We start from the raw sequence: 14,582 nt of genomic DNA, 5'->3' as shown, positions 1-14,582 counted from the left end.
AGGGCGGTGCAGCTGGGAAGGGAGGTAACAGGTGAGAGGAGGTCCCGCCTTGGACGGGGGATCCAAGAAGGCCTCCCTGAGGAGCAGGTTTGCGCAGAGGCCTGAGTGAAGCACGGGAGCAGGCCGTGCAGCTGTCTCGAGGAGGGAGGGGTGGTCCGGGGAGGAAGGGCCAAAGGCCCTCGTCACGTGCAGGAAAAGGGCCCTGTTGATGGTTTCTTTGGTGGGCATGTAGCAAGATAGAGTCTGGGGGGTGCTCCTTGGAACTGTGCGTGTGTACACACCTGTGCACACGTGTTCAGGGAGGGATGCCTGGAGAGCTAACTGACAGCAAATTCAGAAAATTATTCATATGGCAAAAAAAGAAAGTCCAAAGGACAGAATCCTCACTGACAAGTGATGCCCTCTCTTTACTAAGGGTCTAGCACCCAACCAAGGGAGACCTGAGCCCCACAGGCCTCGGCAGATCATCACCTTGCCCCGACCCGCTCCCATCCTCAAGGGTATGTGACATCTTAAGGCTGTCACGCAGTGACATGCCCTCTCCACGTGGAGGTGCATCTGGCCGGGGCACTGCTCCAGGTCCAGGACTGCGGTGACAGCTGGGTGATTATCCGTCTGTACCTGCGAGGGCTTCAGGCTGTTGGCAGTTGGGGGGAAGCAGCCCCCATGGGGGTGAAAGCCTGGAAAGAGCTGAGCGGAGCGTCAGGGGTCTGAGCAGGTCAGCAGAGATGACCCCAGCAGCGGGCTGGCAAACACGGTGGGCCAAAATGGAGGGAACAGGGGAGGCTGGCACTGGCTGGGTAGGGGAGGCTTTGGCTCAGCCCAGGCTCACGACATCCCCACAGGGTCTCCGCTGCAGCGGGTCTGAGACGGGTCTTTGTGCCCCGATCTGCACGAACACGCACAGGGCTTTAAGGGGTCCAGGTGAGTAGGGCTTGGGGGAGCCGGGCCTGGAGGTAACTGTCAAGTGTTCTGTGCGTTCTGGGCATTAAGCTGTCAAGGACTCACTTGATGTGGGTTCCTGGTAACCTCCACGTGCGTAGGACACTGGCGATTCTGAACGAGAAGTCACTCTGCCTTTGTGGACGCTGGTCTAATGCAGGTACAGCTTCTGTGTGTGCCCGTCTGTGCCCACTGCAGACATTGCTAATCAATCCTGGCTGCCTTTCTCGCCAAGCACTGATTCAGCCTCAGGAGCACAGGTCCCCACCCCCATAGCCGTTACCAGCCAATCAGAGTTGGACCTTGGGGCTAACAGGTGTTTGCAACTCTTGGCCTAAAAGATATTGGGACTCACAAGAGGCTAAGGTCAATTAGTCCAAGAAGAGGGGATTGATGCAGGTTTGGTCTTCTCAGCATTGAGACGATCAGCCTGTCACAGGTAGAATCATTTGTTTCCATTTCTTCTCAGTTTTAGGGTTTGCTTTTTTTAACCTTATTTTTTGTCTAAGTTGTTTATGTGGTTCCCAAGTTAAACCTGTATTCAGAGTACACCCAGAAGCCTCACTTCCATCCCTTCCCTGCCTCTTGTCAAAAACTGTTTTGATTCGTTTCCATTTTACAGTGTCAGCGTCTCTTTTTGCAAAAGTCAGCGAGAATGATTATATGTTCTTACGCCCTGCCCGTTCCTCTCTTACTCACGGGTAGTATGCTAGATATCCTGTTCTGCACCTTGCTTCTTTGCTTGGAAAATAAAGAAAATAACCTGCAAATCTCTCCACATCCACACGGGCAGATCTTTGTTTGACGTTCCATCGTATGGATAGACCACAGTTTACCTAACTAGGCCCCTGCTGATGGGTGTTGGTGCTGTTTCCAAGCTTTTACTCTTAAAGATAATACCGTAAGGCGTAGCCCTGTGCGTATATTTTATACATTCATGGAGGTGTATCTTCAGAGTCCATTCCCAGAAGGAGTGTTGTTTGGACAAGGGAGGAATACGACTGTCATTGTAGTAGACATTGCCGAATTTCCCTCTGTTGGGGTTGCGCCATTTTCCTGTCTCCCCAGCAGGATAGAACACGTTTCTCAATAATACTGTTTTTGAAAATTGCTGAGAGAATAGATCTTAAAAATTCTCACCACAAGAAGAAAAAACTGTAACTTTGTGTGGTGACAGGTGTTAACTAGACTTCTTGTGGCGATCATTTTGCAACATATACCAATAGCAAAACACTATATTGTACTAATGAAACTGATATAATGTTGTATGTCAATTATATCTCAAAAAACAAGTTAATTAATTTTATAAAAGAGTACGTGTTTCCCTACAGACTCACCAGCAGTGTGTGTGCTCAGACCTTTGGATTTTTGCTAGTCAGATGGCAGAGAAACAGTATCACAGTGTATTAAAGGAAAGGCATGTCTGAAGTATTTTTAAAAGAGTAAATTACTCTTTTAAAAATATTTCAGTTTGTACGGCCTTTCATTTCTCGTGTGATTGAGATCACGCTGCGGATACGAGAGAAAACAGACATGCCTTTCCTTTAATGAGCCTGTAGGCCAGCTGGGGAGGCAGATGCCCGGGCAGATCATTTCCTGGCAGGCCAGCGAGCACCAGGTAAAGCAAGGAACAGAGAGTGAGCCCCGCCCCCCAGCCCTGGCAGGCTCGCCTCTCCCAGGGAGACATTGACTCCTCCCCTCTTTTCTCCCACAGGCTGTGGACCCCTCCTCTGTCGCCCTGGTGACCCTCGGCTCCTCAAAGGAGATGCTTTTCGAGGGGGGTCCCAGACCCTGGGTCCTGGAGCCTTCCAAGTTCTTCCGCAACGTCACCTCTGAGGACATGGACAGCGTCAGCCTGGCTCTCTTTGGGCCCCCTGCCGCCCGGAATCACCAGCAGCACTGGATCCTCGTGACCTGCCAGGTCTTGGGCGAGCAGGTGAGCGGGCGGCCACCCCCAGAGCCCCCTTGCCCAGAGCGAGGGATGGAAAGGCACGTCCCCCCGAGTGCCCCTCTGTGCCTCGCAGCATTATTTTATCTAACTCCTCGAGGCAACCCTGAGGGACAGCCGTGGCTGTTGTACCCGTTTCACAGACAGGCAGACTGAGGGTCAGGCTGGTGGGGTGGTGGGGTGAACAGCATCCGGGCCTAGCGGGGTGTGGCACTTGGGACCGCGCCACACGCCTGGCCGGCCCTGCCTCTCTTTCCACACCCGGGGCGCTCTCCTCTTGCTCCAGGGCGTCAGCACTCCCCACTGTCAAGTCCGGGTGGGATGAGATCGGGCTCGCCAAGTCGGAGGCCTCCAGGGCCAGGCAAGTATCAGTACGATACATGAGTGAGACTGCAGACCCAGGGCGGGCAGCTCTTTTCGGTGTTTCGGGATGAGCCGAGAATCCCATTATTTTTTTTCTGTGAAAATCTTTGTTTTAGATTGAAATCTAGTTGATTTACAATATTATATTAACTCCAAGTGTATGAAGTGTCTTGATTTTTTTTTTTTTTTTTTTTTTTTAATGCTGAAAACCAAAAACATTAGCCTGGGTGGACTCGGCACAGTGCACCCGTGACCCCTGCAGGGCCGGCCTCGGCTGGATAGAGCAGCGGCTCGCCCCTCCGTTCCCCCGTGCCTGGCACTCCCAGGCTCAGGGCTGCACGCTTGTCTGGTGGTAGTAGGGGTGTAACCCTCCATTCCCAGGGTGCCAGGAAACAGAAAGCAAGGGGCGAGGAGGCCAGCGTGAATCAAGAAAGATAGGAGAGAGCCCATTTCTCGGGGGACGTGAAGAACACCTGTCTGTGTTTATTTACTAGTACAAAGCATGTCGGTTGATGTTAAGACACACACACACACACACACACACACACACACACACACACACACACACACACACACACGGCCCCCAGGCACCCTCATGCCACCCCGAGACCGGCTTGGTGTGAGCGGAAGAGATGCACAGTGGAGGCCCACTTCCACTGGCTTCACTGTTTTTTTTTTTTTTTACAAAATCAATTGAAGAATAAGAAAAATAAACACATAACAATAAATACCACAACAAGAATAAACTTTAGTCAAAAATTAACGGAGAGAAGCCTCCTATCCCCGGCTCAGTCACCTGTGTCCCCCTCGGGCCGTAGGGGTTGGAGCCTCAGCAGGGTTGCCCCGAGGGCCCCCTACCCTGGTGCCCTGGGGTGTTGGGGGTCCGCGAGGACACTGCCCTCTGTCCTGCCTGCTGGTCAGGAAGGCTGAGGGGCTTCTGGACCGGACCGTTCTGGCCTGTGAAAGTGAGTGTCCCTGAGGGGCCGGGGGCCACTCCCTCAGGACCGGCCGTGAGCCGCGTGGCTCGTAAAACGCGGGCCAGGCTTGATTTCCGAGGTCCCAGCTCTGAAAGCAAACATCAATCTCCGTGTCTTTTCCTGCGCCTTTAATTTCCGTCCTTGCAGCCTCCCACTGAGCTGCTCTGAGAGCCGCAGGGAGGGCGGGGCTGTGGCTCCAGCCCCTGGTCACCGGCCCCGCCCTCCGTACCCCTTAGCTGGTCCCTCCCCAAGGGGCTCAGTCCGGCAGACACACTCGCCGGCACCCGCACCTCGTCGTGATGGGCGTCTTCAAGTCACTGTGGAGTCCTCGTTCAAAACCCACAGGCTTGTCAGTTTGCCAATCAGCCTTGGGGTCTTCATAGGGTCCCAGGAAGCTGCACAGTGTGTCCCGCCCCCCCCCCGCCCCACCTCTTCCTCAGGCCCAGGAGCAGGCAGTGGTTCTGTCCTGTCAGTAGGGGGCGCCAGGGCCCCTGTCGGAAGGTCTCTTGCACGTTGAGGGAGCTCTCCCCTGGGCGTGAGTCGCTGGACCGTCGTAACCCGCTTGGGATGTGGGCCCCACCACCATCCCGGCTCTGCAGAAGAGCGCACTGAGTCCCGGGGGCTCCCGGAGGGGCAGGGACTAGACTTGGCGTGTCTGATGGCTGCTTCTTGCTCTGCCAGGTCATCGCCCTCACGGTGGGGAACAGGCCCAGCATCACGAACCCCTTCCCGGCGCTGGAGCCCGCTGTGGTGAAGTTCGTGTGTGCGCCGCCCTCCAGGCTCACCCTGGCGCCCGTCTACGCCAGCCCCCAGCTGGACCTGTCCTGCCCGCTGCTGCAGCAGAACAAGCAGGTGGTGAGTGGCCTCTGGGGGGGCGGCGTGGGCAGGCCAGGCGACGCCCGGCGCTGCCCCCTCAGCCCTACACTCGCCTTGTCCGGTGGGCACTTGTCTGTGTGTGACACGTGGGGCCCGGGACCTGGAGGGGTGGGGCATCCCCTGCGTCACAGCTGCTGGTGGCAGCGCCCGGACCCTGCCGCCTCTCTGCGCGGGCACTTGGCGGTCTGTACACATCTCGTCGCTTTCCTCTGTGGCTCGAGGCTGTTAAGGTGGGGCTCTTGTCTCAAGGCAGGAGTGGCTGGCTGTAGCCTTCTCCACGGTGCGGGGGATGGCCCTGTGTTTCCAAGGTCACTTCAAGCAGAGGGAAGAGAGTCACCGGGGTCCCTGACAGCAGGGATGTGAGGTGACAGCAGTCCAGCCTCCACCCCTGAGACCCTAGAGACCGGATGGCTGGACGTGGGGGGTTTGGAAGCCCCGTGGTCAGGGTCAGGCATGCACACGGCCTGCTGGCCGGCTGCGGCCCTTCTCGGAAGGGAGACAGGCTTCTTTCTTCTCATTCCTCAGCATACGTTTGTTGGATCTCACCGCCTGTGCCGGGCACACGTCAGGTTCTGGAACGCAGAGTACCCAGGGCAGGCGAGGCTCGGGCCTCAGAGCCGACAGGAGGCCCGCAGCAGACGTGGTGGATGGGAGGGTGGGTGGCCCTGTGGAGACAGGGGACCTCAGACTATAGGGAAAGGCCCCTGTGAGGAGGGCACACAGGCTCACGCCTGTGCTCGGGGTGCCAGCCAAGAGGGGCCAAGCTCAGGGTGCCCCCGGAAGGTAGGGCAGCAAGTGCAAAGGCCCCGGGGCCAGCCCGGGGTCTCTGCATCCCTGCTGCCCACACGGTGATCAGAGACGCTGTGTGTGTCTTGTTCCTCGTCCCTGAGGGCTAGACCCGCAGGCAGAACGTACATCTGTCCAGCTCCAGGTCCGGGGCCTCCTCAGCAGCCCTGCAGATGCTTCTCTACCAGCCCCAGCCCGCAGTCAGCCCCGGGGCGTGTCCAGCTGCCTGCCTGGGGCAGCGAGACTGGGAGTCGGCTCCTGCTGCTGTTTGCTCAAGTTGCATCCCTTTGAAGCTCTAGGGGAGGCGCCAGACTCCAGGGCCTGGGACTTGGGAACCAGCCCGCCATCTGGCCCGTGCCTCTGGGCCTCCTGTCCTTGTGAGCTTAGTTCAGCTTCTTCTCCCGCTGCTCTGGTGATCGTGGGCGGCTTCACTCACCCCTCAGCTCTGAGGCATGTGAGCCCCTCCGCTGGTCCCATGAGGACTGGGGCCTCGACGGCACTGGTTAAAGTGAGGAGTCTGTGTGTGCGTCTCAGGGCCCTCTCCCCTGCCCCGCGGGCCTGCAGGGAGCGTTCTTCTGCGGGAGGAGACCCGGGCTCAGAGCCCAGGGCCCCTTCTCAGGCTCGTTGCCATGGTGCCGCATCCTCCCCGTCCCAGGCCTGGGTGTGCATGTCATGGAGCGGCTGACCATCTTCCCTAAGGTGAAAACCTGCGTGTGTTCAGGAAAAGACTTTGGGGGCTGTTGAGATGAATGTCCTGAACGTTTTATGTTTTAAGTCACTTTTACGTACTCAGCAAATTGTCCCTCGTGGAAAGGAAGACATCATATAAGTTTGGATGCTTGGAAGACCCGGCTTGCTGGGTCCACCGTGTGTGCGCCGGGGAGCCGGATTCGGGCCCGGCCTGGGTCCCCCCCGCTGTGCAGCGGCCTCCTTTGAGTGGCGACAGTGACATCAAGCGGGACTGGACATGGGGAGTCAGGGTGGGACCTGCAGGCCCTGAGACCGCCCGTCACCTTCCCCCCGCGGTCAGTGCTCGGATGCTGGGACCGTCCCACGTTCTGGATCGCTGTCCCCTGGCTGGAATTGTTTCCCTCCCGGACCCACGGCTCTTTATTCACACGTTACTTTCTCGGGTGCGGGGGGTGCCCTTCCTCAGCCTTAGACCTTATCTGAAGGTCCCCACTCAGCATTTCCTACACGGTTCCCTTCTCCCCCTCCCCGCCCCCAAGCTCCTAACATCACCTAATGCTGTAGAATTTACGCACAGGCAGACCTCAGGGACAGCGTGGGCTCGCTTCCAGACCGTGCAGTATAGTGCAGATATCGCAATAAAACGAGTCTCAGGAGCTTTTTGGTTTCCCGGGGCATGTAAAAGCTACATTTATATTATCCTATAGTCTATTAAGTGTGCAATAGTGTTGTGGCTAAAGAAACAATGTACAGACCTTAATTAAAAAGGACTTTATAGCTAAAATATGCTAACCGACCTCTGAGCCTTCAGTGAGTCACGGAAGTAACTTCAAAGGGCCCTGATCACAGACAGCCTAACAAGTGCATATAATAATGAGGCAAAAGTCTGAACTGTTGCGAGAATTACCGGAACGTGACCCAGAGACATGAAGTGAACAAATGCTGTTGGGGAAATGGCACTGACAGGATCTCTCGACACACGGTCGCCACGAACCTTCAGGTTGTAAAACCCCGAGGGACCTGCGAAGCGCAGCATCTCCGAGCTGCGCCTGTCGTCGTTTTCATCTTTGTGAGTCTCTCTCTCAGGGCCCAGCTGGTGGTGGGAGCTCAGTGAATGGTGGATGGATGAGTGACCCAGGGACCCCTCCCCGACGCCCCCGCCCCCCGCCCTTATTCTGCAGAGGCTCACGTGCCTGGTGCTGAGGACAGGGCCGGGGGGATGGTCAGGCCTGAACAGCGACTGCTCCTCCAAAGCCCCCTCAGCTCCAGCCTGTCCAACCCCAGGCTGGCCAAACCTTCTTAATTTCAAAGGAAAAAACAGTCAGATCCACGTGCCTCTTTCCTGCACTTAAACACTGGCTACTCGCTGAAGGAGCCGAGTCTGGCCGTCTGTCGGCTGTGACCTCGGGGTCAGCCCAGGGTTGGCTCTTGGCTGAAAGAGGTCGGTCGGGCAGCGAGCGCGGCTCTGAATTGGCTCTCGTGTGTCGTAGATCTTTGCTCGAACGCAGAATTGCCTTGTGATCCGTCCGTGCTGGGATCCCGGAGCCGCAAGCCAGTCAGGCGTGGCTGCCGAGATGCATGGTCTCACCAGGGGGCCCCGAGGCAGACGTATCCCTGCCACGCACCGTGCCGCACTTCAGTGTCACTGTATACGCCTCCACGGCCAGAGGCTGCCCAGGAGGTGTTTGCAGAGTCGGTCACTGGCGAGGCCAGGCACTCGAACGGGGCTGACCTGTCGGGGTGACAGAGTGGGACTGCACTCCGGCCTGACCCCACTCCTCTGAGCTGGGCACTGCCAGAAGGTGACAGGCCGGGGCTTGAGTGGAGCCGCCACCTGACTCGTGTGGTGGGGAGAGGCTGCAGAGCGGCTGGCCAGGCCTGTGGGCTTTAAAATCCTACCAGAGGGTTCCGCCCCTACACCTGTGTGTGACCTTTTGGGCAAGCAACTTAACGTCTCTGAGCCTCCGCCTCCCCGTTTGGGGACGATGCTCTTGCCATTGGCAGGACCAGTGAACCTGCGGGCATGATTGATGCTTTGTTCATGTCCCCCCCCAACCCCGCCCCGCCCCGCCCCGCCCCGGGGAGGAGGAAGAAGGGAAGAACGTTGGTTTTCCACCCCAGGTCGCATCTGGGGGACAGAGTGGGGCCTCTGGAACGCGCACCTTGTTCTCCCCGCCCACAGACACAGCTCCCGACTCGTGTCCACAGTGGTTGTTCTGCATTTAGAATTTGGGACCTGCTTTGGTCCAGAGTTCTCCGGGGGCGAAGGAGGTGGGAGTTTGCTGACTGCATCAGGCAGGCCAGGTGGGCCCGGCGGCAGTGCCGACACCCCTGCACAGTAAGGGCTCGCTTCTCGCTCACGCAGCGTGTGCGTCGCAGGGGGCTGGGGGCCCCGCTTCGCCATTATCTTCCTTCTGAGACTTGGGCGGCGGAGCGGCCCCCAAGTTGAACGTGGGCAGAGAAGGAGAGCTGGCAGATCACGTTCTGACCATTCAAGCTCCTGCCCCCGGAACTGTCACTTGTCGCATTTCAGTGGCCAAAGCAAGTGATGCCCTCACTGCTGACTGCAGGGGCCAGAGAAGCCCAGTCCTTCCTCCTGGACCCGTGCCTGGTGAGCTATGGATACTGCTGAGCTCAGGTTCCTGCCTGAGTGACACGTTAGTGACACGAGCTAGGCCCGTTAAAATGCTCTCACGCGACGCTTATTTTAAACAGAGCCCTGGAAGGAGGATCTCGTGCAACTCCCACTTCACGTGGAGAAACTCCGGCCAGTGGGTGGCTTGCCTGGGCGGAGGTGGGCTCGAGTCCAGGCTGTGGGAGCCGGGCGTCCGTTCGGGCCGGGAGGGCGGGGTGAACCGCGGTCTGGGGGGGTGAGGCTGCCCCCCACGGGCTCCGAGGAGCAGAGCTGCTCAGGTGCGCGGCAGGAGCAGCAGGAGGTGGGCTTCTGGAGTGGAATCCTAGGGGCCTGCCGCTCGGCCGCCGAGGACCTCTGTCCCTTCCCTCCCCCGGGACCCGTCCTCACCCTCAGTGGGGCGTGGCAACCCCCAATCAGCGGGGTGGTCAAGGCCGGGTGAGAACTCGGCTCTGAAAGCTTTGCCACCCCAGTGGCTCTGGGACACTTTGGGGTGTAATTGGCGTTCCTGTTAAACCACGAGGGGGTGCGTCCTGGAGGGGCTGAGGTGGGCATGGGGCCGGGGGAGGCGGCAGGATTTGGAGAGGGGAGGGCTGAGTGGAGGAGAGCAGCCTGGCTCGGGTGGGGAGGCCGAGGGCAGCGTCCCCCAGCCTTGGCACTGCTGACGTTTGGGGCCAGATCCTCCCTTCTTGGGGGGCTGCCCAGTGCACCCTGGGATGTTCGGCAGCACCCCAACCTCTACGCACTAGATGCCAGTTGCGCCCCCTGCGGTGTGACAACCAAAATGGCTTCCAGACCCCGCCAAGGCCCCCGTACGGACTGGAGCGGGAGGCCAGGCTGCATAGGGCTGGGGGGCACCTTGCTGGCTGGCAGGAGTGACCATCCGTTCGCGACTTGTCCCCCACTGGCCCACCGGGACCCCTACGAGCTTACAAGGCAGCCGGCAGGTCCGCTGCACCGTGTGGTCAGGGGCGGCCCCGCCCAGTCTGGGGCGCAGCCATAGCGGGTAACCTCGGCTTCTTGCAGGTTCCGGTCTCCAGCCATCGCAACCCCCTGCTGGACCTGGCCGCCTATGACCAGCAGGGCCGCAGGTTTGACAATTTCAGCTCGCTGAGCGTCCAGTGGGAGTCCACCAGGCCGTCGCTGGCCAGCATCGAGCTGGACCCGCCCTTGCAGCTGGTGTCCCGGGACGACGGGAGCGGCCAAAAGAAGTTGCACGGTGAGCCGGGTGGTGAGCGGCGGCCCCAGGCAGACGAGCCGTGTGCCGAGAGGGGCCGGCAGCTGCGGGTGGATGGCTGGGACCCCCTCTGTCCAGGACTAAAGCTCAGGGAGCTTCAGGACCCTCCTTTGATCCTCACACGTCTGTGACGTAGGAATGGCCTCTCTGTGGGAGATGGGCAAACAGCTCAGGGCGCACGGTGGCTGAGTCTCAAACCCCAGGTTGTACACAGACCGGCCTGGCGCCGAGGCCCTGTGACGCTGCCATCACAGACCCCTCGATGGCCGGGAGCTGAGCTGTCTCCTCCAGCTCCTCTAAGCTGCCCCAGGAACCTTGCTCAGGGCCCGTTAACTCTTACGGTGCACACAGTGTGAACGAAGCCCGTCACCTCTTTTTAGGGCTGTGGGAGATTTAAAGCTACAAATTAGACAGAGGGAACGAGGGGGCCGCCTCACAGATACAGCAATGGGGCCCAAACCCGACGCCGCTTTCTCTCCCGCACTCAGGCTTGCAGGCCATTTCAGTTCACCAGGCCTCGGGCACCACGGCCATCTCTGCCACCGCCACTGGCTACCAGCAGTCCCACCTGGACATGGCCAGAGCGAAGCAGCCGGTACTGACCAGGGCCCTGGAGGGGGGAGGGGAGCCCTCCTGCTTCTCCTGTGCTGTGCCCGGCATCCCAGGGTCCTGAGCCCCGTGCTGGGCTGCGCCCCGGTCACCCCCCGCTCCCCGGTCAGGGCTGCTTCCTCACCGGGCTCCCTGCCTCAATCTCCCCGGCTGCACGCCCTGCACGCAGGCGATGGGGGGGGGGGGACCCAGCCGAAAGGCAGAGGGGCCTCGCCACGTGCCGTCTTGGGCGCACACCTCAGGGGCCCTCAGGTCTTCGGGCCGCAGCCTCTTCCCCGCCGCGGCCCGACTTACGGCCCCAGCTGGTTCAGCCCTGCCCCCTGAGCCCGCAGGCGCGCCCCACCCCACCGCCTGCAGCGCCGTCCCGCTTTCCTGGCGCGTGTGTGAGGCGTCCGCCCGGGAGCCTGGCAGGCGGGGTGGGGTGCCCGCCCGGGCGGGACTCCGGGAGGCCTCGCAGGGCTGCGGTCTCAAAGCGCGATGGGTGTTACTGGGCTCGTGTCCCTGACATAAGGAGGTCCCGGGGAGGGGGGCGCACCAGCCCCTGGGGCCACTCGTTCTGCTCTTCTGGGGGAGGCCCCCAGCCCCCCTGGCTCTGACAGTGCTGGCTCTGCCCCTTCAGCACCATCCCCTCATGCCCGTGTCGGCGTCCATCGAACTCATGCTGGTGGAGGACGTGAGGGTCAGTCCGGAAGAGGTGGCCATCTACAACCACCCGGGCGTGCAGGTACAGCCTCCCCGCCACCCTCCACCGCTCCACTGCCTGGGCGTGACCCCTGGGGGACCCCAGGCCTCTGACGCCAGCCCGGCCCCTCCTAACAGGCGGAGCTGCACATCCGAGAAGGCTCTGGCTACTTCTTCCTCAACACCAGCAGCGCAGATGTGGTCAGGGTGGCCTATCAGGAAGCCCGGGGCATCGCCACGGTGAGTGTGGGCCCCGCCCCCGCCTTCCTCTTCGTTTCGGTGAACAGATTGTTGCAGAAGCTGGCATTGAACCTCGGCTGGAGTGCCGAGCAGAGTCTTCTGATTCTCTGATTCACTGTTTGTGAAACTCACGGGCCACCTCTGCGGTTTGTATAGTGTCTCCGCAAACTACCCGCACTGAAGTTACCTAATGACCATAACTATTATTATTTAATTTAATAATTAAATTTAATTATTAATTAAATTTAATAATTATAGAATTATTATGATTACCTAGTAATAATATCTTCATCTCAATTGGTTTCCTTTCAATTCAGATGCAAATATTATTACGTAAGTGCCGCTATAAGAACCATAAGGAAATTGCCTTAAAAGACGTATCAGCTTTTTCTGATTCTCCATGTTCCTTTCCTGACCCTCTCCCTAGCTGTGCCCATGGTGTGGAAGAAATGAGCATTCTGCTCTTTTCAGTGCTTTTTTTTTTTTTTTTTTTTTTTTTTTTTTTTTTTTTTTTTTTTTTTTTTTGTGGTACGGGGGCCTCTCACTGCTGTGGCCTCTCCCGTTGCGGAGCACAGGCTCCGGACGCGCAGGCTCAGTGGCCACGGCTCACGGGCCCAGCTGCTCCGCGGCACGTGGGATCCTCCCGGACCGGGGCACGAACCCGTGTCCCCTGCATCGGCAGGCGGACTCTCCACCACTGCGCCACCAGGGAAGCCCAAGTGCTTTTATTCTAAGGGTTTTTTTCTCCGTGTTGCTATGTAGCCTGGCTGATTATTTTCTCACAGTCATTTGTACTCAGCCATTCTTTCCTTGTAGAGCATTTAGGTTGTTTAATTTTTTTTTTATTTTTAAAGACTCGCCCTATAATTATGACAAAGAGTAAAGGCAAACAGACACCAACATCCTAAATGTCTGCATATTGGCACAGTGAGTTATTATGCTGTCGTGAAAACTGAACTTTCTTTAAAGGGAATCTCTGACCGCCGGGTGTGTCAAACCACTGCTGTGAGTCGCAATTGCAGGCAGCCAGGAACCAAGAGACCGTGACACCCATGCGGTGTCCTGAAATTGCAGCTCTGCCGTGGCCTTTGGGTTACTCAGAGCCTAAGACCTGCTTTCCTCTAGTGAAGGCTGGTTGCCAGGGGTTGGAGGAGTTTTCCGGTCATCCCCGCACCGAGCGAGACTTTGTCCCGGACTCGAGAGAGGCAGGGGCACTCTGTGCTTGACGCATGGTGGGGGTTCCTGTGGTGCAGCCAGGGAAGCTAGGGGAGAGCCATCCTGCCATCCTGCCGCCCGTGCTTGCTTGCAGCACCGCCTGTCCGTGCGGGGGAGCCCTCACCACTGGCGAGCGCACAAAACGCGCATTCCAGGGACTTAGCCTTCACGGAGACCTGGTCGCACAACCTCCTTTCAGAAATACAGCGCGGCTGTCTTGCCGATGGTTGTGCAGTAAATGTGTGTCCTAGCCGGGAATCAGGAGTATGTCTCCTCACTCTCTGCAGGGTTTCCAGCCATAACTCCCCACTGGTCCCTTTCTCTTCACTTTTTTTTTTGCATCTGTTGACTGTCTTGATACAGTGGCCACAACATGAGTTGTCTCTGAAGTGGGACAGGTGTGAGGAACATACCTGGAAGAGCTGGGCTCACCGGCACCAGATGCTCAGCTTCAGCGTCGGGGGTAACGGCGTGGTGGGGACTGCGGTAAACTAGACGGCAGAGACTGTGGCTAAGGGACAGATGCCCCGCACCCCCGCCGACTTTTATTATGTTTAGTGTCAGTTTTATTGAGGTGTCCTTCACATACCATACAATTCACCCATTTAATGTCACAATTCAGTGGTTTTTAGTGTATTCATAGATGCAGGCAACCATCACCACAGTTAGTTTTAGGTTTTTTATCACCTCAAAAAAACCCCAGATACCTTAGTAATCACCTCCCTATTCTTACACACATACACATAGGAGAGGGTATTGGATTTTGTCAAATGCTTTTTCTGTGTCTCTTAAAATAATCTTTTTGTTTGTTTGTTTTTTATTCTATCGATATGATGTGTTACATTAATCGGCTTTCAGATATTAAACCAACCTTGCATTCTAGGATAAACCCTACTTGCTCATGATATATAATTCCTTTTACGTGTAACTGGTTAAAGTTTGCTGGTATCTTGTTGAGTTTACGTTCATATTCCTGAGAGATTTTGGTTTGTGATTTTCTTTTTTGTGATGTCTTTGTCTGGTTTGGGTGTCAGGGTGATATCACCCTCATAGAATGACTTAGAAACTCTCCCTCTTCTAAGTTTTGGAAGAGTCTGATTAGAATTGGTAACAGTAACTCTTGAATGTTTGGTAGAATTAACCCGGGGAGCCATCTATCTGGTCACGGGCTTTCCTCATGGGTAGTTTTTGATATGAATTCAAACCTTCTTACATGTCTATCCAGATTGTTTATTTCTTTTTGAGTCAGTTTTGGTAGCATGTGTCTTTCTAGGATGATCAAGTTTTTTTGTTATTTTGTTTCCCTAACATTTTCTTACCTCCCTCCAGTGGGCGACTTTGGTCTTTAGCTGTCTTGTTGGAAGGATGCTCTCTCACAGTGCAGCC

General features: G+C 57.3%; 1 protein-coding gene across 3 annotated transcripts in view; it reads left to right on the top strand.

The window, feature by feature from the left end:
- NUP210 (nucleoporin 210) overlaps positions 1 to 14,582 on the top strand; it is a 102,329-nt gene that overhangs the window by 54,234 nt on the left and 33,513 nt on the right. For all 3 annotated transcript variants that reach the window (XM_067043350.1, XM_067043349.1, XM_059076727.2), the window contains exons 15-20: positions 2,657 to 2,878; positions 4,912 to 5,085; positions 10,241 to 10,433; positions 10,940 to 11,046; positions 11,680 to 11,784; positions 11,880 to 11,981. In XM_067043350.1, coding sequence (XP_066899451.1) covers positions 2,657 to 2,878; positions 4,912 to 5,085; positions 10,241 to 10,433; positions 10,940 to 11,046; positions 11,680 to 11,784; positions 11,880 to 11,981 — 903 coding nt within the window. The remainder of the gene's footprint in view (positions 1 to 2,656; positions 2,879 to 4,911; positions 5,086 to 10,240; positions 10,434 to 10,939; positions 11,047 to 11,679; positions 11,785 to 11,879; positions 11,982 to 14,582) is intronic.

The sequence above is a fragment of the Kogia breviceps genome, chromosome 10 (genome assembly GCF_026419965.1).
Source record: "Kogia breviceps isolate mKogBre1 chromosome 10, mKogBre1 haplotype 1, whole genome shotgun sequence".
In the NCBI taxonomy this organism is placed as follows: Eukaryota; Metazoa; Chordata; class Mammalia; order Artiodactyla; family Physeteridae; genus Kogia; species Kogia breviceps.
Note: the sequence above shows the minus strand (reverse complement) of the source record. Positions and strands in the feature narration are given on the sequence as shown.